The sequence below is a fragment of the Rattus rattus genome, chromosome X (genome assembly GCF_011064425.1).
Source record: "Rattus rattus isolate New Zealand chromosome X, Rrattus_CSIRO_v1, whole genome shotgun sequence".
Classification (NCBI taxonomy): Eukaryota; Metazoa; Chordata; class Mammalia; order Rodentia; family Muridae; genus Rattus; species Rattus rattus.
Genome location: NC_046172.1, coordinates 6458901 through 6483129, shown reverse-complemented (window position 1 = coordinate 6483129; position 24229 = coordinate 6458901). Strand labels below are relative to the sequence as shown.

Here is a 24229-nt window from a genome sequence, read left to right as displayed (position 1 = left end):
AGCCCCTGGACAACAGGTTCTGAGACTAAAATAAAGACATATTCTTACAATATTTCTGTGTTTTTTTTTCTTTTTTCTTTTTTTCGGAGCTGGGGACCAAACCCAGGGCCTTGCGCTTGCTAGGCAAGCGCTCTACCACTGAGCTAAATCCCCAACCCCTATTTCTGTGTTTTTAAGGAAACTGAAATTCCAGCTCTGTTACTACAGTTATCCAATACCACATGGTCATCTCTAAAAAATATGCATATATAAGCTGGGTGGTAGTGGTGTACACCTTTAATCCTAGCACTTGGGAGGCAGAGGCAGGCCAACTTCTGTGAGTTTAAGCCCAGTTGTCTACAGAGTTGGTTTCAGGACAGCCAGGGCTACACAAAGAAACCTTGTCTCAGACAAAAAATAACAACAAACATACACATATATGAGGGTTAGAAAGTTGGTTCAGAGATTACACACATTGCTTCCAGAGGACTCAAGTTCAATATCCAGCACCCACATGACAGTTTACAGCCATAAGTAATTCCAATTGCAGAGAATCCAATTGGTGCCCTCTTCTGGACTCTTTGTACACTATGCATGCACACTGCAGCTCACAACTGTCTGTAACTCCAGTTCCAGAGGACCCAATGCCCTCACACAGTCAGGCAAAACACAGAAGCACATAAAATAAAAATAAATAAATCAATCGCTGGGCTGGTGAGCTGACTCAGCAGTGAAGAACACTGGCTGCTCTCTACCAGAGGTCCTGAGTTCAATTTCCAGCTACTACATGGTGGCTCACAACCATCTGTAATGGAATCTGATGCCCTCTTCTAGAGTGACAGTGTACTCACATTGAATAAATGAATAAATAAATAAATAAATAAATAAATAAATAAATAAATAAATTTTTAGAAACTTAATGAACATATCGGGAAAAGACTATACAAAGCTAAGAGATGGTGCGAATTTATAAATGCAGAAAGTAGAAAATAGAAAGTTGCCATTTCAGGCAGGAGGATCACAAGTTCAAGACCAGCTTGGGCCATCAAATTCTAGATAAGTCTTACAAACAAACAGAACATCATAATCACAATGGAAATTACTTGTGTAAAGACATCAAAGAGTACCAAAACCTTCTTGAGATGTATTTCAGTGTCAAAGTATATACTCCTAAGATATTTACTAATCTAACAAATAGATAATAGGAACAATCTGACAGTTGTTACGTGGTCAAAATTACCTTATCATTAACATACATCAACATAATATATCCTTGCTATGAGACTAAATAGAAGGGCATCACTTTTGGATATTATTGACAAAAAATACAGAGCTTAGCTAGCCAACCATGGCAGTGCATGCTGTAATAATAGTATTTAAGAATCATAGTAGAGGGGCTGGAGAGATGGCTCAGCGGTTAAGAGCACTGACTGCTCTTCCAGAGGTCCTGAGTTCAAATCCCAGCAACCACATGGTGGCTCACAACCATCTGTAATGGAATCTGATGCCCTTCTCTGGTGTGTCTGAAGACAGCTACAGTGTACTCATATAAATAAAATAAATAAATTTTTTAAAAACGAATCATAGTATAAGAATTTTAAAATGAGTTCTTGGTGTTTGTAAGCTACATAGTAAGACCTCATCTCAGAAAGAGAGAGGAGAGGGAGAAACTGCTAAATACACTTCCTTTAAAAGTTCAAGGAAACACTAGAAAAAACTGTTAAAGAAGGGGGAGCATATGAAGTACACATAGTATAGAAACATGAATGTGATCAAAGAACTGAAAAGAGGAGTATTTGCAGACAAACTAATATATTCTGCTTAAGTTCAATATTTTAGTTTATGGTATATCTTTGTAACCCCTTTGTAATAGAAAATCACCTGAAAATAAGTTCAAAAAGAAAATGAGGTAGTAAAGGAGTAGCACCTCTGTTTCCTTCTGCTTCTAACCCTCTCATTTCCTTTAAACAAACCCATAGTTAAAAGCCCTTTCATCTTTTCGCTAACTCCAATCTCCAAGGCTTGCTCATATATGAACTATGCTCATTCTACTCTAGGCTTTATGAAATCTGTCTGTGTCTGCTTTTTTGCCCTTTTCCTGTCCCTAGCATTTAGTATAGGTCTGGCACAGTGCAAGGAGCGTTTGTTGACTAACCAAAAGAAATGACAACTGTAATAGTTCATATTCATTTCCTATTGCTACAGTAACAAATTAGCATAAACTTAGTGGATTAAAGCACAGATGTAATATGTTCCAGAAATGGGAATCAGAAATCTACAGTGAGTCACAACAGACTGGAATTCAGACAGTAGTGCTGTTTCTTCTGGGGACCCTAGGCAACTGTTTATTTCCTTGCCTTTTCCAGCTTTCTAAGGGTAACTGCATTCCTTGGCTTGGTAACCAAATACTGCAACAGCATCACTCCAAACTGTGCTTTTATTCATAGATCTTTCTCAAATGATTGCCAACCTGCTTTTCTCCTTACAAAGACTGGTGATTAGATAAACCAAGCAAAATTCACTATTTTCATCTCTAACTTAGCCTCACAGCAAAGCTAGTTTTAACCACATAAGGTTGAAGCCATGGCATCTTTGAGATGTCATTATTCAGCCTACAACACATATCAACTTCTTTCTCTTTCTTTTTGAAGTCAATTCCACAAGTAACTAAAAATAACTCACAAAACTATTTAGGAATTAATGATTATTTCCCAGACCAGACTTGTCCCTTTCACCATCATCCTTTGCCATTTTGCAAAAGCATTTGTCTCTGGTTTACATTTAGTCATGTTATATAATTTGTTAAACAAAGAAACCAGAACACACATATTTGAGCAAGCTTCATCATTCCTAGATTCAGGAGAATCGCTTTAGCCCTGGGTCTACATTTAATATCTATGGCTGGATCTGACGAAGACAAAAGGAAATAGAACTAAATAGGATTGTGAGGACCTTTAATGGAATTAACCTTATTTATTTTATTGGTGGCTCAAATAGAAAGGGTACTAAAACTATTTTAGAATCAAAATTAAGTGTCTTACAGTGAATACTTCAAAAAACTGTATTTTTAAAGAAACAAGATCTGACATCTAACTCAATATTTTTCTGCATCAAGCTCCTAAATGCTGGGATTACAGGTGTTAGCATCATGCTTAACCCTTAACTATGAATTTTCAGCTACTTCTTCTACTTCTACATTAACTTAAATATAATAATATAATAATCACTACTATAATAAAAATGTACATACAGTGTTCATTCAACATGTTAACCTGCTATATAGTCTATTGTACCTATTTTTTTCTTGCTGGTGTTTTGATTCTCAGTGGCAGCTTTAGTTTAGTTCACAGACTCTAGCTGGAGTTGCTAGATGTCTAGGTACAACTTCAAGAAGGTCCAGGTCTGGAGGTGTAGCTCTACTGGCAGAGAAGTTCAACCCCTGAAATTCAAATTAACTGGGCATGGTGGTATATGCCTGTAATCTCAGCACTTGGAAAGTGGAAGCAGGAAGCTCAGAAGCTGAAGATCATTCTCAGCTACATAGCGAATTTGGGGCTAACCTAAAAGATATCAGAACCTGCCTCAAATAAAATATAATAAACTTCCTACACCAAACTGTTAAGATTAAATTTTAATCCACCCATACGGCAACCAATATAACTTTACAATGGGTGGAATCTGGGTATTTTATACACAGCATTAGAACTTAAACAACAACAACCTATCTGTAGTGGCTATCTTTAGTCAGTCTTAAGTTTGGGATTTGTTTCCCGTTGGTGTTGGTGGTGGGATTTTTGTTGTTGTTTTGAGATAGGGTCTCATGTGGCCCAAGCTACATATAGTCAAGTGGGACCTTGAACCAAGTACTAGAATTACAGACATGTATACCACCATGCCCAGTATATGTGGTGCTAAAATTGAACATAAAGCTTTGCTCATGCATGCTAGGGCAAGCACTATACCAAACTGAGCCATATTTCCAATCTTAATTTTAAGTGTCCCATATGAATGCTAATACTTTTTCATGAGTTGACTGAGGCTACCAAGGCTTGGTCTCCTTATATTTGACCTATATCTACCTGAAACTATTGTCATTATAATACTTTATGTGCTGTTCTATCCCTCATTTGTTTTTTTACTCCTTTTAATTTTATTGTTATTGATTTGAATTGTGTGTACTTGTGTACATACATGAGTATAGGTGCCTGCAGAGACCAAAGCCATCAATTACAGGTGATTATGAGCCACCTAACATGGATGCTAGGAATTGAACTCAGGTCCTCTGGAAGAATAGTATGTGCTCTTAACAACTGAACCATATCTCTAGCTCCAGAAATTCTATTTTTTTTATTCTGTAAGAGTGTTTGCCTATGGTAGTAGGTGCTTTTAACCACTAAGCCATCTCTCTAGCCCCAGAAATATTTTTATAAAGCAAGTTTTATTGGATATTTTTTATTTACAGTTCTTTTTTTCATCAGAATTATTTTACTTTTTTTATTGGATATTTTTTATTTACATATCAAATGTTACTCCCCTTCCCAGTTTCCTGTCCATAAGCTCCCTATCCCATCCCTCTTCCCCTTCTTCTATAAGGGTGTTCCCCCTCCCCAACCACCCTCACTTCCTGCCTCCCCGCCCTGACATTCCCCTACACTGGGGGGGGGGAGGGCGTCTAGCCTTGGCAGGACCAAGGGCTTCTCCTCCCACTGGTGCCCAACAAGGCCATCCCCTGCTACTGAAGCCATGGGTCAGCCCATGTCTTTGGGTAGTGGTTTAGTCCCTGGGAGCTCTGGTTGGGTGGCATTGTTGTTCTTATGGGGTTGCAAGCCCCTTCAGCTCCTTCAATCCTTTCTCTAACTCCTACAAGGGGGTCCCTGTTCATAGTCCAATTATCCCTCATTTGTTAATAGTACTACATAAAAATATCTACTTGGGCTCACTAACTTCTGTAGATTCTGGTGATTTCAGTTTTCTGTAGTTTCAAAGGCATGAGGATAGAATATCAAAAGAAGTTTTCAAAGAGCCAAAAAGTATTTTTCCTATTTGTAAAAATATATGAATTTCACATGTTTTTGTAAGGAAAAATAAAGGTAGATATCATACTGAATACATCTCTATCATACACTTAATTAGGTAGTTTAAAAATCAAATAATGAGACATATACAGTCAATTCTTAAAATGAGATGTTAGTGAGAATGTGGGGCATTTCCTAAAGCTAATAAAATAATTTTCCCAAAGACTGTCACAACACAGATTTTTTTGTTCTTAAAACAGTAAAGGAAAGCAAGCATAGTTGGCATATGCCTATGATCCTAGCACTAGAGAGACTGAGACAGGAAGACTATCAGTTTGAACACAGCCTGGGCTACATAGAGAATTCAGGGCCAGATTGGGCTACATACCCTGTATCAAAATAAATGATAAATGTAAAGTGAAACTTACTTGTATTTCCAAAGTTTGGGTATTTTTATAGCTCAGTCTTAGACTACTTGCCTAGCATATGCGAGACGCAAAATTTGATCTCTAGCATTAGATAAATGAATGAATGAATGAATGAATGAATGAATGAATGAATGAATAGAGAGGAGAGAAGGGGGTATAACTCATTGACAGAATACCTGTATAAGGCTCTGAGTTTATTCCCAGCACTGCAAAATTAAGCTAAAAGCAAAACTGGTCTGGAAATATTTTCTCAATGGTAGACTATTTGCCTAGTTTGAAAAGGCTCCTGATTCCATCCTTAGTATGACCAGAAAAGAAGAGGAGGAAGAAGAGGGGGAGGAGGAAGAAGAAAAATAGGACACTGGGGGTGAAGATAATTTTTACAAAGCTTGGCATGTGTTTCAAGATAAGAGTATAATTTCTAGATGATAGTGGAAGGGCTCTTCGCCTCTTTATCCTGGATCATGCAGGCAGTCCTGGCAGCTAAATTTGGAATTCATAAAGCCAAGAAAATTATATACTCACCTGTAGCTCACACCAAGCAACTTCAACCCATGTTTCAGTGTCCAATCCTTTATATACTGTTTTAAAAGCGCCTCTTCCCAGCTCTATATCAAATTTTAGAAACCTGCCACTAGGGGACGTTGCGACAGCCTTCATTTCTGCTTCTTCTTCCATTTCCTTTTCAGTTTTCTCCTTGAAGCAATCTTTTGAGGATTCTGAGGTTGCCTTTGAACACTGCTCATATTTAACTTCTTGCCCACCTCTTAGCACATTTGTAGGAACTTTTTCTACTCTTGAAATATTTGTTGCAACTTTTCTTTCATCCCTGCGGGAAGATTGGGCAACTTTGTCATCTTCTGTCATCTCAACACTCTTTCGGAAAAATCTCTTTCTTTCAATGGTTTCCCCAGAAGCAGAAAAGGTACTATATTTTTCCTTTATTCTAGCTTCTACAGTCAGAGGTGCAACAGCCCGGGCAACCCTGTTTTCAAAGGAAACTCCATCAGGCTTCTCAGAATCTTCTGTGCTAGCTGGCTCCCCAGAATCAGTGGCCATTGTAACTAAAGTTGGCACTACACTTTTTCCTGTTTCTCTCTTCAGTCCACTTACATCTCAGGTATCAGAAGTATCAGAATGCACTTCCTTTTATGTAGTCATATATTCCCGTAGCAATCTGAAGGATGGAAAAGAGATAGTTTTAAAACCATCTTACAACAGAAATTGTTGAGAAAACAAGTCACCTGATTTATAATTGCTTCTTTCTTAATAAAAAGTTTATTCTTGTTTCTATACAACTAAGACTTCAAGGACTATGTGTTATCATTTTTAATATAGCTACAGTGACTACTAAAGCATTTTGCATACAGTTCAATATGTCTTCATACACAAATACCTAGTTCTCAGCTCATCTCAAACCCCCAAATTCAATATAGGTGCCCAAATCCTGAATTCACTTAGCCATACATAAGTTGAGTAAAAATACTACGTTTTTCCAAAGAATTTTGCCTAAGATTCTGAATTCACCTGATACTAGTTTCTTTAATTTGTGGTAAAATATATGTAGAATCAAGTTTACTATTTTAACTATTTTACATGAAGAGCCCCATAGCCTTGATGCATTCCTTAGTTACAATGTTGTGCTATCTTCACGTCTTACAATGCTTTATTATTTGTGTAAGTTAGCTCCCTCGTTCTAACTTCATATGAATTCCTGGGACTAATCTCGAGCTGTCTGCCTGACAAGCACTTTATACACTGAGACATCTTGCTGCCCTATTATCACTTCAATCTATTCCCAAAACAAATTCATCATCTTAAGCTCAAAGTTTATATTCATTATGGAAAAATGTCCTATCCAGCTGAGGGCTATGGAAAGCACCTATAGTCACTCAGGGAGCTGAGGGTAGAGAATCACCTAAGAACCAAAAACGAAAAATAGCTTTTTTGCCCTTGTACATATGGAAAATAGAAGTTGGTGTGCATTGTCTTCTTTAATTGCTCACCATATTTTTTTGAGACAGGGTCTTATTATTTAGTCCTGGCTGCATAAAACTATGTAGACCAGACTGGCTTCCAACATACTACATTGCCATCTTCTGAGATATACAGAAAACAGCTACAACATTACTAATTAGGAATGCAGGTGAACAGCATACAAAGTTTCAGTGTATTACTTTGCTACTTTTTTTTTACATGTTTGAAATTTTTCAAAATAAAAGTATTTCAGAAGGCTGGGGAAATAGGCCTGCTAGTAAAATGCTTACTTGGCAAGCATGAACACCTACATTTAGCTCCTCAGAACCCTTGGAAAACCAGGTGCAATAATGTATGCTGAGGAGCCAGAAAAGGGAGAATCCTTAGAATGAGTTGGCTAGCTAGCCTAGCCAAATCAGTAGGCTTCAGGTTCAGTGTCTCAAAATATAAAGTGGAAGGCTGGCTGTGGTGGCCCATGGCTTTAATTCCAGAGCTTTGAAGGCACAGACAGGCAGATCTCTGCCTTGTCAACATAGTTCTAGGCAACCAATGACTACGTAGTAAGATCCTGTCTCAAAAAAGGTAATGAGCAATTGAAGAAGACAGGTTAAGATATAGGCACAGGAATAGACATGTACTTTCTGAAAAGGAGCTCAATAATACAAGAAATAATCCAAGAACGTATAAATGACATTGCATGAAATTAAATAGCTCTGCCCAGAAAAGGAAATAATCACGAGGTCAAAAAGACAATCTACGAGGAGATGGGGGGGGTGGTGGGAGGGAGGCAGGTCATGGCAGGACAATGGAGGATGACATAAAGGTCTCGCTCTGTGTATTTACAGGTTGTTATCAATGTTCCTAAGGGATGAATGGTACCAGGATTTGTATGTTTAGGAGGACAATTATATCTTACCAATTGCATCTAAAGTTATCGTGTTGTGTGTTCCTTTTTTTTTTTTTTCCTATTCTTTTTTTCGGAGCTGGGGACCGAACCCAGGGCCTTGTGCTTGCTAGGCAAGCGCTCTACCACTGAGTCAAATCCCCAACCCCTATGTTGTGTTCTTTTATGTGACAGTTTGAGTGTAGGAAAGTCTGCGGCGGCAGGAGACACTGGGCCGCCAAAGAATTGGGATATGTTTCCGCCAAGATATCTAACAGATATCTTGGGGCACCACAGTGCTGGACCTAGTGAGGTAAAAGACAACTATATTTGTTTATTTTTATATTTTTTACATTTTAAGTCTTTTTATATTTTAAGTCTTTCAGGATACTCATATTCTTTTTAACATGGGCTCCATGGGAATTTTGGGTTGAAATCCTAGTTAGACAAGCTACTTCTAAATTACAGGTATTATTAAAAGGTGATTACGTTTGTTTTTAGAAAGAAGAGAATAAAGAGATTACCTGAATCAGGTAGGGATTTTCATCCATGGTTCAGAACTTAGATAAGGAAAAATTAGTCACTACCTCCAAGTAGAGAGTTGTGATGAATGTCTGTAACACCAGGGAGAGTGAATGCAGACATATATTATAGAAGTTATTAAGGTTAAAGAAAAATCTGTGGCTCTGGGTAGAGAGCTTAACAGATGAATATATTTTATGCTTATGCCCTGGTTTGATACCTTCCTTATTGGTATTAGAGTTGATAGAAGGTGTTTAGTTTCTGTTATGAATTACCCCACCAAAGTCATAGGGCTTGTCGATCCCGCCTAGTGAGGGTGTGTGTTTGCTTTTGGTATTTACCACAACAGGAAGCTCAGAATCTATTAACATGGGCTCCACAATAATTTTGGGTTCATTTCCTGATATCACAGAGTACAAAGGCCTATCAGGTTCATTGTTTAGCTTTTTAAAAACATTGTTTAATTTTAATAATGGGTGTGACTTTGAGTTTTATGGTTATATTATTACTCTGGGAGACAGCACATGATACAAACTTTTCTGGTTACAGACTAAGGAACACAGTATTTTGGGAGATTTTGTCTTTGTGTTTTTAAAAAGTGTGATTAGGCTCTGGAAACTTCACAGAGTCATACTGATCAGATTTGATCGAGGTAGACTGCCTGAAAAATTGATTCAGGAGAATCAAACAAGATATCTCAATTTTAAACTTTTGTCTTGGGAGTTGTATTTTGCAGAGTGTGTCTACTTGGATTCCTGGTCTCAAGGACTTTCAGCTGAGTCCAGTCAGGACACATTGGCTACAGAATTTGCTTCATTCTTCCTACTCCCTACCCCCAAAGATATCTCAACGCCCATGTACAGCTTGAAGAAGTTATGGAGGAGTCGTCGCCCCAATTCCCTGGACTTTGGGGGGCTGAAAGTGGTTATTCTAAAGTTGTTTTTATGAGGAATTTAGAAATGGTTGTAATTTAACAGGGAGGAATTTGCTAGATTGAGTTATACAGTCATAATCTCATCTGTTAACTGAGCTAAAATCATATCTTTGCTTTGATATAGAATTTATTTGTTAAAAGTTTAAAAGTACAGGGTTTGGAGCAAGTCCTTCTATTGATGTCATTACAAACTTCTGAGTTGATTACACATGTGAGTTAAGGTCCAAATAGCAAACATATTGCTGACTTTGTGAGAGTACTTTCAAGATATTATTAAGATATAAAGACAGTTTTTTTTGGTTCTTTTTTTTCGGAGCTGGGGACTGAACCCAGGGCCTTGCACTTCCTAGGCAAGATGGTCTTATATAGATAGATGATTTTCAAAAACGTCCAGAAATCCACAAAATTTGAGATTTAAAGTTGTTTATCTTTTGTTGAGACATATCTGCTCCTAACATTTCCCCTTTGGCAGATTTAATAAAGAATTTGAACATCTCTACCTCCAGGTGAGGCAATACTTTGTGGCTAGGCAACCACTAGACAAAACTGCCTGTTTCATCTGCAGACTAATACTGTCCAGAAAAGGACAAATTATGCAGAATAGTTGACTAATAAACTCTGCCAAGACAGGATGGTCAGCCCTTCAAAATCTGCATTTCAAGAGTCTGTCAGTTGATTTGGGGCCAGAAGGCTGAAGACTTGTGCTCACATGTTGCTAACAGGGGACTGTGCTAGTAGAGATTTGTCTCTACAACCTCTCAGTTCTAGAAGCCGTGTTAGTCTTCCTATGTGTATAGATATTTGGTCATTCTCAGATTTGTGACGGGGTTGAAGACTGATTATAGCCTCATAGCCTATCAGGCTGTATAACTCTGAATATACATGTTTTATTGGATAGTTATCAGATAGTATACAAGCTAGCCAAGATATAATATAGATTTTAAGCCTTTCTTAAGCTGGAATGAATAACTAAATGTTCTGTTTAACTGATATAGTGATGGACTGGGTGTTGAGTATATCATATGCTTTATAAATTGTGGAATGATAATAACTGTACTCAATTTATATATAAGTGAAAAGGCTTTTTAACTGGACAAAAGGGGGGAAATGTTGTGGTTTGCCCTGGAGTTATCTGTATTTTGATGCTAATTCCACTGCCCCAAGGATAGCTGCCTTGTCACATACTCAGAAATCAGGTGACTTCACCAGAACCTTCTCCCCATTGAATTTGTAAAGTACAGGTGAGGGGCAGGTACAGGATAGAAGGAGGCCTGTCATTGGAGGAGAAGGAAGGATGGGCAGGAGAGAAGTTTGGAGGAAGAGGAGGAGACTAGAACATAAAAGAGGAGACAGGAGGAGAGAGAGAGAGAGAGAGAGAGAGAGAGAGAGAGAGAGAGAGAGAGAGAGAGAGAGAGAAGCCGTGGCAGGACAATGGAAGATGATGTAAAGATCTAGCTCTGTGTATTTACAGGCTGTTATCAATGTTCCTAAAGGATGGATGGTACCGGCTTTGTATGTTTAGGTGGGCAATTATATCTTACCAATTGCATCTAAAAAAAATGACAACCTACTAAAATGGAAAAAGAAATCTTTGACAATAATACATCATACAGTAGAGTAATACCTAGAATATATAAAGAACTACAAAAAATACCCCAAAATCTAAATCATCCAATTAATAAATGGGCTAGTATGAACAGTTTTCAAAAGAATAAATACAAATGGCAAACATATGAAAAAGAAAGTTTGGTGTCCTCAGTAATCAATGAAATATCAATTAAAACTATATCATCTCACTCCAGTTAGACTGTTATCATCAAGAAATTAAATGCTGGGTTGAGCATGGTGGCACATGCCTTTAATCTCACTACTTGGGAGGAAGAGACAAATGGAGCTCTATGAGTTCAAGGCTATTCTGGTCTACACAGCAAATTTCACGCCAGGCAAGATTACATACTGAGACCAGTTGAAAAAAATAAATTAAAATAAAAATTGCCTCCAGCCGAGTAAGATGCCCAAAGGAAAGAGGGCCACAGGGAAGAAGGTGGCCCTGGCCCCTGCTGTCATCAAGAAACAGGAGGCCAAAAAGGTAGTCACTCCTTTGTTTGAGAAAAGGCCTAAGAACTTCAGCATTGGGCAGGACCTCCATCCCAAAAGAGATCTCACACGCTTCGTCCAAAGGCTCCGCTATATCAGGCTGCAGTGGCAAAGAGCCATCCTCTATAAGTGGCTCACAGTACCTCCTGCCATTAACCAGTTCCCCCAGGCCCTGGACAGGCAAACATCGACTCAGCTGCTTAAGCCTGCCCACAAGTACAGGCCAGAGACAAAGCAGGAGAAGAAGCAAAGGCTGCTGGCCTCTGCTGAGAAGAAAGCTGCTGGCAAAGGCGACGTCCCAACTAAGAGACCACCTGCCCTCCGAGCAGGGGTCAACACAGTCACCCCTTTGGTGGAGAACAAGAAGGCTCAGCTGGTGGTGATTGCCCATGATGTAAACCCCAGTGAGCTGGTGGTTTTCCTGCCTGCCCTGTGTCTAAAGATGGGGGTGCCCTACTGCATCATCAAGGGAAAGGTCAGACTAGGGCACCTGGTCCACAGGAAGACGTGCACCACTGTGCCTTCACACAGGTTAACTTGGAAGACGAGGGTGCTCTGGCTAAGCTGGTGGAAGAAGCTATTAGGACCAATTATAATGGCATATATGACGAAATATGCTGCCACTGGGGAGGCAATGTTCTGGGTTCTAAGTCTATGGCTCACATTGCCAAGCTGGAAAAGGAAAAGGCAAAAGCACTCGCCACTAAACTGGGCTAAATGTACACTAAGTTTTCTGTTCATAAATATAATTACAAAATTAAAAATAAATAAATAAAAATTGTTGGGCAGTGGTGGCACACACATTTAATCCCAGCACAGAGGCAGAGGCAAGCAGATCTCTGTAAGTTCAAAGCTAGCCTGGTCTACAGAAAGAGTTTGAGATAGCCAAGGCTACACAAAGAAACCTTGTCTTGAAAAACAAAACAAAAAATATAATAAAAGAAAAAAAAAAGAAAAGAAAATGCTAGCAAGAATGCAGGTAAAGGGGAACCCTTATACAATATGGATAGGGATGTAAACTTGGCATGTTCTACATATTAACTTGTCAGAATCCTTCATTAGCTTTTGTAAATATTTAATATTTTTTTATTTTGATAATATGAGGTGTGTGCATGTGTGCATGCATGTGCACATGCACGCGCACTTGTTCTATGCCTGTACATAAGCATGTGTTCATGGAAACCTTGAGTTAACACGTAGAGACCAGAGGTCAATGTCACTGCTAATTTATTGGGTTGAGAATGTAGTTCAGAAGGTTCAGTGCTGTTTTAGCATGGCAAAGCCCTGTGTAAAATCCATGGCATTACATAAACCAGGCTTGGAAGCACACATCTATAATCTCAGCACTCTGAAAGTGAAGACAGGAGGAACAAGGTAAATGTTATCTTAGGCTACACAGTGAGTTTGAGGCCAGCCTGGGTTACATGGGTTTCAAAAAATAACAACTACATTACTAAGGCAGTATTTCTAGTATAATAAAAACAAACTTAAACAAAAACAAAATAGTATGGTACTGCCATAAGGGGAAGACACACACACACACACACACACACACACACACACACACACACACAAAGAAATGAAAGATGGTCTAAAAGTAAACCCATATATTGATGGTCCAATAATTTTAGGAAAACTTAACAAGGAGAGAATCTTTGCAACAACTGATGCTAGGACAATTGACTTTCGTAACCAAAAGATGAAGTTGGGCAACTCAAAAACAAAGTTAAGGAGGACTACACTCATGATTTCCTATGGGGCAGGAGATTATTGCCATTTCTAAACATTATGGAAGTATAAATCCAATATTTACTCCGTTATTTGATGGATAATTAAGAGTCCAATGAGAACATTCAGAAATTGACCAAGAGTGTACTATTAAAGACATCTACGTTTAACACTAGAGCTAAAAATGAAAGTAAGAGTTCATAAAGTGGTCTATCAGGTTACATTGCCAAATCAATACAGTTCCAATGCCACTTAATAAGATTGCTATTTCCTGCAAGTTTTTTTCTCTTTTTATATTTATTTACTTATTCTGTGCATGTGCCCACTGTGGGGCTTACGTGGAGCTCAGAGACAATTTACAAGAGTTTGTTCTTTCCTTTTTACCATGTGGCTTCTAAGATCAGACTCAGGTTATCAGATTTGGTAGCAAGCACCTTCACCCAGGAAGCCAAATCAGTGACCTGAGACCTTTTTTCCTTTAACTACTTATTTCGAAATAATTTTAACCTGGGGAAATAAGCTGCAAGAATAAACAAAGAATATAGTACAACCTTCACCCACATTACCCAATTGCTAACATTTTAAGTGCTCATTTAAAGTAAGAATAGTGATACTTATTCACTTCACCTAACCAAAGGTCATTTATGCAGAAACCTCAAGGCCAGAAATCTAGAAGACAGACTTCTAAGCAGCCAGAAATAGGTAAAGTTATATGAGTCTTAACAAAAACCTTCACATTTTTTTGGAGTGTAGCATTTCTTTTAAAAACTGAAATTCTATCTGGAGAGTAGTAGTGCACACCATTAATCCCAGCACTGGGAGACAGAGCTAATTCCAGGACAGCCAGGGCTACAAAACCCTGTCTGAGAAGGAAAAAAAAAAATGTGGTAAAGCCAGCACTCCAAGGTGAAGGCAGCAGGAATCAAAAGTTCAAGCCACCTTCAGCTACATGAGACTCTATAAAAACAAGCAAATAAAAAGAGAATCCTTAAATTATTTTTTTTTTGGTTCTTTTTTTTTTTCGGAGCTGGGGACCGAACCCAGGGCCTTGCGCTTCCTAGGCAAGCGCTCTACCACTGAGCTAAATCCCCAACCCCAAGAATCCTTAAATTATGCTGGGCATGGTGGCATATGCCATCATGTCCTTGTACAGAAAGATGCTACTAAATAACCTTGAGTACAAGGTCAGCCTAGGATACAGACAAGACCCTGTTTTTTTTTACAACCATTCTAAATGAAATCCCTGGTCCATGCCTTGTAATCCTAGCTAGCCAGAGGCTGAAGCAAAAGGAACAAAACTATAAGACCAGCCAGGACAATGTAGCAAGCCCCTGCCTAAAAATTAAAGTTCAAATTGGGTTGTAATTCGGAAATAGAGCAATGGCCTAGCATGTGAGAGGCCCTGGATTCAATCCTCAGTCCTCAGCACCACAGACCTCGGAAATCTTTTTAATACTCTAAAAAAAAAAAAAATCAACTTTTTAAGTTATATGAGTATTTTGCCTAGTGCCAGTAGAGGTCAGAAGACAGCATCAGATCCCCTGTAAGCAAGTTGTGCATGGTTAAGAGTACCATGTGGGTGCTAGGAACTGAATCCAGGTCCTCTGCAAGAGTAACAAGTGCTCTTACCACTGAGCCAGCTCTCTAGACCCAAAACTTTGAAGTCATATTTTTTAAATATTTAGTTTATGTGTATAATTTTTGTCTCCATATGCATATCTGTATACAATGTGCATGCTTTGTGCCCAGAGGTCAGAAGAAGCATCAGATCCTCTGGAACTGCAGTTACAGATGATTACAAGTTGCTATGTAGCCAAACAAGGTCCCCTGCAAAATCAGCCAGTTCTAAACCATTTAGGCATCTCTCCAATCCCTCATACCCTAAAAATGTATTCAGGCTCTAATATATTTTTAAAAGCCCAATTTGCTGATATCAAATACTAGAGACAAAGGGATATTTTATGAAGAAACAATTATAAGCCTATACACACATATATTTAACAATCATATCCCCCCCATAATACATGAAATAAAACCTAATAAACTAAAGAAAGGACCAGACATTTCAATAACAAAATATTTGGACAATAATAGTATCAAACAACCTAACCTAGCTGACATCTGTAAAACATTCTCTTTAAGAAGAGCAAATATGAATTTGTTTCAAGCACAGACGAAGCATCTCTAGAACGCATCAGATGCTACGCAATAAAACAAGTATCAAGAAAATATGTTCTCTTCTACAATGAAACAATTCAATTAGGGATGTAGCTCAGCTGCTAGAGTGCTTAGCTAGCATGAAGGAAGTCCTGAGTTTGAGCACCAGTAGCACATTAACTGGACAGGGTGATGCATGCCTGTAATCTCGGGACTTGAGACATGGATACAAGATCAGGTGTTCAGGTTATTTCTCTACATAGAGAGTTGAAGGCTACTAGCCTGGAGTACATGAGCAGAGGGAAGAAGAAAAAAAGGAAGGCGGCCTACTAAGGAAAATAATTAAATTAGAAATTAGCAACAGAATAGCAATGGAAACAGATCAATGAAAAATTAATGAAGGGCTAAAAGTAAGCCTTAATATTTCTTGTCAGATAATTTTCAACAAAAAACTAAGACTATTCAATGAGTAAACAGCAGTATTTTCAGCAGTTATTGGACAACACAAATCAGTATGTGCAAGAGTAAAATTGGATCCCTATCCCACATCGAACACAGAAATTACTTCGGAATGGATCACAGACATAAGATAAGAACTATTGTTTCAAGCTGGAGAGATGGCTCAGTGGTTAAGAGTACTGACTACTCTTCCAGAGGTCCTGAGTTCAAATCCCAGCAACCACATGGTGGCTCACAACCATCTGTAATGAGATCTGATGCCCTCTTCTGGTGTATCTGAAGACAGCTACTGTGTACTTATATATAATAAATAAATAAAATATTTTTTTAAAAAAGAACTAAAACTATAAAGCTCTTAGAAGAAAACACCAGAATAAATCTTGGTTATCCTGGGCCAGGCAAACTTTCCCAGCTATAACAACCAAATATAGTGACAACTGAAGAAAAAACTGACGGGAGGCTACAGCAGGCCAACCACTGAGTTGACAATCTAAACTAAATACAGACCTAACTAAACAAAACAAAACTAAATAAAGACCAGTCTGAGTTACACAGTGGTAATGTATCTTAAAAAAGAAACCAGGGGGCTGGAGAGATGGCTCACTAGTTAAAAGCACGAGACACTATTCCATAGGACAAAAGCTCAATTCCCAGCATCCATATGGCAGCTCATTGGAGTCTGAAACCCAAGGTCCTGGGAATCTAGTTCCCTTTTTGGCCTCCTCAGACAGCAGGCATGTACATGATACAGACAGACATGCAGATAAAATACCCATAGACATGATTTTTAAAACAACAGTGCATGTCTACAAGTCAGTAAGAGAAAGGGGGGAAGAAACTATCTCATAAAAAATGTTAAACCTTTGTACCTCAAAGAATATCATTAAGGAAGTGAGAAGAACAACCCATAAAGTAGAAGAAAATACATGCAAATAAGATGCAACAGATCTCTGTGAGTTTAAGACCAGCCTGGTCTACAGAGTGAGCTTTAGGCCAGCGAGAGGTACTTAGTGAGACCCTGTTTTAACATAAAACAAGCAGACAAAACATACAAAGGCAAACTGATTTTTAAAATGTACAGTTTAGCATGTTCAAGACTCTGGGGTATTAATCATCAGCACTCTACACCCTGAAAATGGGTAAAGGGTTTAACTCTTTTTCTAAAGAACATGCAGCAAAGTCTCTCTTCTACGTAGTTTCACTTTCACAGTTTCAATCACATTCAGGTACCTATAGTCCAAAAGTCATAGAAAAGGCTGGGAGTAAAGCCAGACATGGCAGCACACACCTAACTCCCAGTAATTGGAAGGCTAAGGCAGGAGGACCAAAAGTCTAGTGTGAGCTACAGAATGGTACCTCAGAAAAAAATATCCACATACAAACAAATGGGGCATGGCATGGGTGAGATGGGTGAGTGGTAAAGGTACCTGCCTGACAATCTGAGTTTAATCCCCAAGACCCACATGGTAGAAGGAGAGAACTGACTCCCAAAACTTGTCCTCTGGCCTCCACAGTATGTACTAGTGCACACACGTGTAAATAATGTACTAAAAGTTAAAAGAAAAAATTCGAGGGAAAAGCAAAAATACTACATTTGTATAAATTTATTATAGCATTGTTTTATTTTCTACTGCCATGATAAAGTACCACAACCAAGACAACTTATGTGGAAAAGGGTTTTCTTGGGGTTTATCTTTCCAAAGATAAGAATCTATTGTGATGAAGCAGTGCAGCGGGAGGCAGCAGACTTTGAGATCACATCTCAAACAGGAAGCAGAGAAAACAAACTAGATATGGAGGAGTCTTCTGAACCCTCAAACTCCACTCCAGTGCCATACTTCCTCCACCAAAGCCATAGCTCTTAATCCTCTACCAAACAGCCACCAACTGGGGATCAAGTATTCAAATGCTCAAGACTTCTGAGGGATAGCTCATTCAGACCACCATATCCAACTCCCTGGACTCCACGGTTTTGTGGAACAAAATGCATTTAGTCCTATTTCAGAAGTCCCCATATTCTTTCACAGTCTCAACACAGTTTAAAGTCCAAAGTTTCTTCTGAGACTCAAGGCAATCCCTTAATTGTAACCCTGTAAAATCAAAAGGCAAATTACATCCTTCCAGCATACAATGGTACAGAATATACATTGCCATTCCAAAAGGGAGCAAAGAAAATATATTAAGAAAATATTGGACCAAAGCAAACCAAAATCCAGCGGGGCAAATTCCAAATCCTGTAGCTCTGTGTACAATGTCAAAGGGCTTAGATGACCCTACCTTCTAGCTTTATAACTGCAGCACACCTCCCCCACCCTCTTTCAGGCTTCTTAGATTCCCTGCATGCAGCATGCAGCTCTTCTTAGCAGATATCTTGGGACTCTGGCATCTCCAACATCCTAGGGTCTCCAAGGCAATCCAGACTTTACACTCACAGCTTCACAAAATGGCCTCTATTCAGGGACAATTCTGTCACATGCCTGTTCTCAGTGGCTTTCCAAACCCTACTCTCTGCAAGAGCAGCAAGTACTCTTAACTGCTCAGCCACCTCTCCATCTACTTTTTGATTTAGCCCCATGCTCATCCTTAGGACACAGGGAGAAAGACTACAGAAGATTCCACAATCCCTTTACTCCTGCATCCTTCATGAACCTGAAGCCAAAACCACATAGTCACTTGAGGTGAACCCTGGTGCCCTTCAATCACACTCCTAGCTGCTTTGACTTGTTCTTTTTCAGGAGCAGAAAATTCCTTAGACCTTTTCTTCTTACAAGGTGAAAGCTTAGCTGCATGGGGTCTTACTCTGAGCGTACCACTGCCTTTTCTCCAATGCACATCAGGACTAGCTTTAGTCACCTTAGCTCTTCCAGCACAAGCCTGTGCTATTCTCTTCAAAGAGTACATTCTGTGTTTATTTCTGCTCCCTTTCACTACAGGTCTCCATAAGAGTGATTACTAATAACCACAACAGGTTAACTTGAAATATTTTCCACCAAAGCAAGTAGTCCATTATGTTTTTGAATATTTGTTGATTTTTATGAGTATGAATGTTTTGCCTACATATATGTATGAACACTACATGTGTACCTAGAGACTACAAAGACCAGAAGAGTGTTCTGGATCCCCTTCACCTGGAGTTATGGAAAGCCAATAAGCTGCCATGTGGGTGTTAGGAACTGAACCCAAGTCTCTGCAAGAGACACAACAAGAATGATCTCTATACCAGTTCCTATTACTGTTCCCCTTTGAAACTTTTTGAGCTGGGCCTCTGAGGTCAGCATAGCTCTCAGCACTACTGGCTTCCAAGGCCCTACTAGGATTGAGCATTAAGCTCTGCTTATAGCATTCAACCAATTTTCTAGTCCAAATGTCCAAAGTCTTCCACATTCCTCAAAAACAAACAAACAAACAAACAAACAAAAGCTACATGGTTAAGTCTATCACATCAATAGTACAGTCTCTGGCACCAACCTCTGTCTTAGATTTTTTTTTTCTATTGCTGTGATAAAAGATCACAACCAAGGCAACTTTAAAAAAAGAAAGCATTTATTTTGGGCTTACTGTTCCAGGGGCATAAGATTCCATCAAGGCGAGGCAGCATGGTAGCAAGTAGCAGGCGTGTTGGCTGGAGCAGCAGCTGAGGGCTTATATCTCAAACAGGAAGCATAGTGAACAAACTCGAAATAGTGCAAGGCTCCTGAACCCCCAAGCCCACCCCAAAGGCCTCCTAATTGTCCCCAAATAGTCACCAACTGGTCCAAGTATTCAAATGTCTAAGACTTATAAGGGATTTCTCATTTGAACAACCATAAGCATATTTTTATAGTAATAGTACTAACTCAGATATGAAGATGTTCATCTATAATGTCAGTGTCTGAGAAGCTTAGATAGAAGGGCTGTGAAGTTATGGGTAACATATTCACGGAATTCAAATCACAACTTAGGTCTTCAACAATTCAGGTATTTTCCCTTACAAATAAAAGTTCAGTGAGTTTTATGGAGTTCTTTACTTCCAATTTTACATAGATTCTGCGGATCAAACTCAAGCCACCAGGCTTGTATAGCAAGCACCCTTCTCCATTGGTCCATCTTGCCAGAGGCAGACAGCTTTAAATATAATGGTACAATTGAATTAAAGCATTTTGTTATAATTGTTCTATCTTACTATTGGTCTGCCTTACCACTTAAACTTTATCCTATGTATATGTACATAGGAAAACGTACACCTTTATAGGATTCAGTACTATGGTTTTAGCCATGTACTAGGGACTTACGTCCTGTACAGATAAGAGATTACTGCCTAATAAACACAACACTACTCATTCTGGATGTGCAAATCAAACTAAAATGATCAAACTACTTCATACCCAAGAGGATAGCTGCAATAAGAAAAAACTGTAACTGGCATTAACAAAGATGTAGCGAAAACAGATCTCTCATTCATTGCTGATAGAAATGTAAAATGGTGCAGCTAAACATGAAATATGTGGTTGTTCTCCAAAAAGTTAAACAGAGTTACCAAAACTTGTCTGCAAAACTGGGAAATCCCTGTGTTTGATACCCAATACATATAAAACCAGGCATAGTAGACCAAAAAAAAAAAAAAAAAAAAAGGCTCATTTGACAAACCAGAATTAAATCCCTGGGACTTACATAGAGCAAGTAGAGAATCAACTCCTGCAACTTATCTTCTGACCTCTGCATGAGTTCTATGGCCCAAGTACACATGTGCACACACACACAATAAAATAGATACATACATAATAACTAAATAAATGTTAGCACTTTAAAAAGACTGATCTGGAGAGATGGCTCAGTGGTTAAGAAAATTGGCTGCTTTTCCAGAGGCCCAGTGGTCCCTTCTGGCCTCCACTGGCACCAGACACACACGTGTTGCACAGACATACATGCTGTTAAAAACACCCATATACATAAGATAGTTTTAAATTTTTAATTAAATTTTATGTGTGTGTGTGTGTGTGTGTACACATATGTAAAAAAGACATAGCAGCATAGAGATGTAATCTCATCCAAGATCAGAGTCTAAGGTCATATTCCACCACATAGCAAACTAAGACCAATATAGACTCTGTCTGAAAAGAAAGAAGGCAATAATTCAATGGGTAAAGGCACTTCATACTCAAGCTTAGAAACCTGAGTTCAATTCCTGGAAACCACATAAAGATAGAATAGACTCCAGACTCCACAAAGTTGTCCTCTTACCTCACAATACAACAGAATGTCATGCATGCTTTAAAAAGTAAGACTTGACAACATACACTAAGTGAAATCAGTCAGAGGAAAATGCCACATACTTTGCCATTTTGTTTATGTGAATTGTCCAGAAACGAAAATCTTTAGGGACAGAAAGTAATTAGTGGTTAACTAGGACTAGAGCAATAAGATAAATGATCATGTATGATCTTTGGAGGCAATGGTATACTTTAGTCAGGCTTCAACTTGCTGTGATAAAATACTTCCCAACTTAAAGGGGAAAGACTTATTGCGGCTCAGTTAGAAGCTTTAGTCTGTCATGTCAGAAGACCATGGCACAGTTCAAATCACAGCAGCTAAAAATCACATACTTTAGTCCCAGCACACAGCAGGCTGAGGCAAGAGGATCTCTGTGAGTCTGACACCAGCCTGAAGCACAAAGTTAGTTTCAGAACTAACTGGAAGGCTAGACAGTGAGAATCTGTATCAAAAAGGGGAAAAAAGTAAAGACAATGCTTATGCTGTAAGGTTCCCCCGCCCATGTAGGCCCCCAGCAAATGTGACAAGATTGTCTACTAAGTTAATCCTCTCTGGAAATGAATACCCTCAATGTGCTTCACTGATCTTGGAGGTGCTTTTCAATCCAATCAGGTTGATGATCAAAATTTACTCTCACCTAGTAACTATTTAAAACTAGATTGCAGAGCTAAAGGAATAGATAGCTCAGAGGTAGAATATATGTTTAGGACCAGCCAAAGCTTGGTGTTCAGTATCATGAAAAAAATCAGTTTTTAATGTTTAGATAAAAATGAGCCCAGTGTTGTAGAACTGCTTCTTGTAATCCTAGCACTGAGAGACTAAGGCAGGAAGATCTCAAATTCAAGGCCAACCTGGGAAAAATAAAACAGCTAGTCTCAAAAAACAAAAGGAGATCTGGTTCAGGATACAGGCCTATAATAGCAGTCACTTGGTAGGCTCAAGAATGAAGAGAACAAATCCTAACTCTTCCAAAGTGGGTTCAAGTCCACCCTGGAAACTTAACAAAATCCTATCTCAAAACAAAATAGAGATGGAGAAGTGGCTCAGTGATAGTATGTGAGGTCTTTTTTTTTAGCCCCCATTATGACAAAAAAAAAGCAATTGTAGTAAAACTGGATTGTAATTAAGCCTATACAAAACCTTATAAACTCACTAAAATAATGAACTACGACATTTATAATGGGAACCTTTTCCCTCTTTCAGATGGAATCGTACTATCTTGCTGGGCCTAGGCTCAAATATCTGAAAGAGGTTGGACTCTGGTTCCTCTAAGCCTGACTTTCCAATGGTGAATGTTTTGTGCAAATTTTACCTTAAACTGAGTGTGCTAGGGGCACACCTGTGATCCCAGCACTTGTGACACAGAGGTAGGAGACGCTAGAGTCTGAGAGCAGCCTAATACACATAGTATGTTCCAGGACAGACAGGGCCCATAGTAAGTCCCTTTCTCAAAAGAAAGAGAGGGGAAAGGATGGGGAAGAAGGAGAGAAGGAAAGGAAAAGAGGAAGAGAAGGAGGAAGGAGGGATATTCTCTATTTACATTTCAAATGTTATTCCTTTCCCAGTTTCCCCCTCCAGAAACCCCTTATCCCATCCTCCCTTCCTCCTGCTTCTATGCAGGTGTTCCCCCACCCACCCACTCACCCACCCACTCCCTCTCACCCACCCACCTACTCCCTCCCACTCCCTGCCAGGACATTCCCCTACACTGGGGCATAGAGCCTTCACAGGACCAAGGGCCTCTCCTCCCACTGATGCCTGACAAGGCTGTCCTCTGCTATATATGCAGCTGGAGCCATGGGTCAATCCCTGTGTACTGTTTGGTGGTTTAGTCCCTAGGAGTTCTGGGAGATCTGGTTGGTTGATATTGTTGTTCTTCCAATGGGGTTGCAAGCCCCTTCAGTTACTTCAGTCCTTTCTCTCCATTGGGGACCCTGTTCTCAGACCAATGGTTGGCTGCAAGCATCCGTGTCTGTATTTATCAGGCTCTGGCAGAGCCTCTCGAGAGACAGCTATAGCAGGTTCCTGTCAGCATGCACTTCTTGGCATCTGAAATAGTATCTAGGTTTGGTGACTGTATATGGGATGGATCCCCAGTGGGGCAGTCTCTGGATGGCCTTTCCCTCAGTCTCTGCTCCACACTTTTTTTTCTCCATGTTTCCTCCTGAAAGTATTTTTGTTCCCCTTCTAAGAAGGACTGAAGCATCCACACTTTGGTCTTTCTTCTTCTTGAGCTTCATGTGGTCTGTGAACTGTATCTTGGATTTTCCGAGTTTTTGGGCTATGCACTTATCAATGAGTGTATACCATGTGTGTTCTTTTGTGATTGGGTTACCTCACTCAGGATGATATTTTGTAGTTCCATCCATTTGCCTCTCACTCCCATCTCTGTGGGATTTTCCTTCTATGTCTATAATAAAGTATCCCTTTATTTTAAAAAGTTCTTGTTTTATAAGTGATTCTCAGCCTATGGATCAAGACCCATTTGAGAGGGTCAAACAACAAGAGAACCTACATTAAAGGGTCGCAGCATTAGGAAGGTTAAGAATCACTGAGAGGGAAAAGCCCCAACAATAATAACAAGTAATAACTATAATTTAAGGACAAATAATGAATAAGAAAATGAGTTCTTGAAGAGCTCAAGGGCCTGAAGACCCCTTATGAACAACAATGCCAAGCAACTAGAGCTTCCAGGGACTAAGCCACTACCTAAAGACTATACATGGACTGACCCTGGACTCTGACCTCATAGGTAGCAATGAATATCCTAGTAAGATCACCAGTGGAAGGAAGCCCTTGG

General features: G+C 39.2%; 1 protein-coding gene across 1 annotated transcript in view; it reads right to left on the bottom strand.

Annotated features, from left to right (window-relative positions):
- The window catches only part of LOC116888960 (serine/threonine-protein kinase WNK3), a 100969-nt gene that overhangs the window by 59638 nt on the left and 17102 nt on the right, over window positions 1-24229 (bottom strand). The window contains exon 2 of the mRNA XM_032890188.1: window positions 5948-6599. Coding sequence (XP_032746079.1) covers window positions 5948-6481 — 534 coding nt within the window. The 5' untranslated portion in view covers window positions 6482-6599. The remainder of the gene's footprint in view (window positions 1-5947; window positions 6600-24229) is intronic.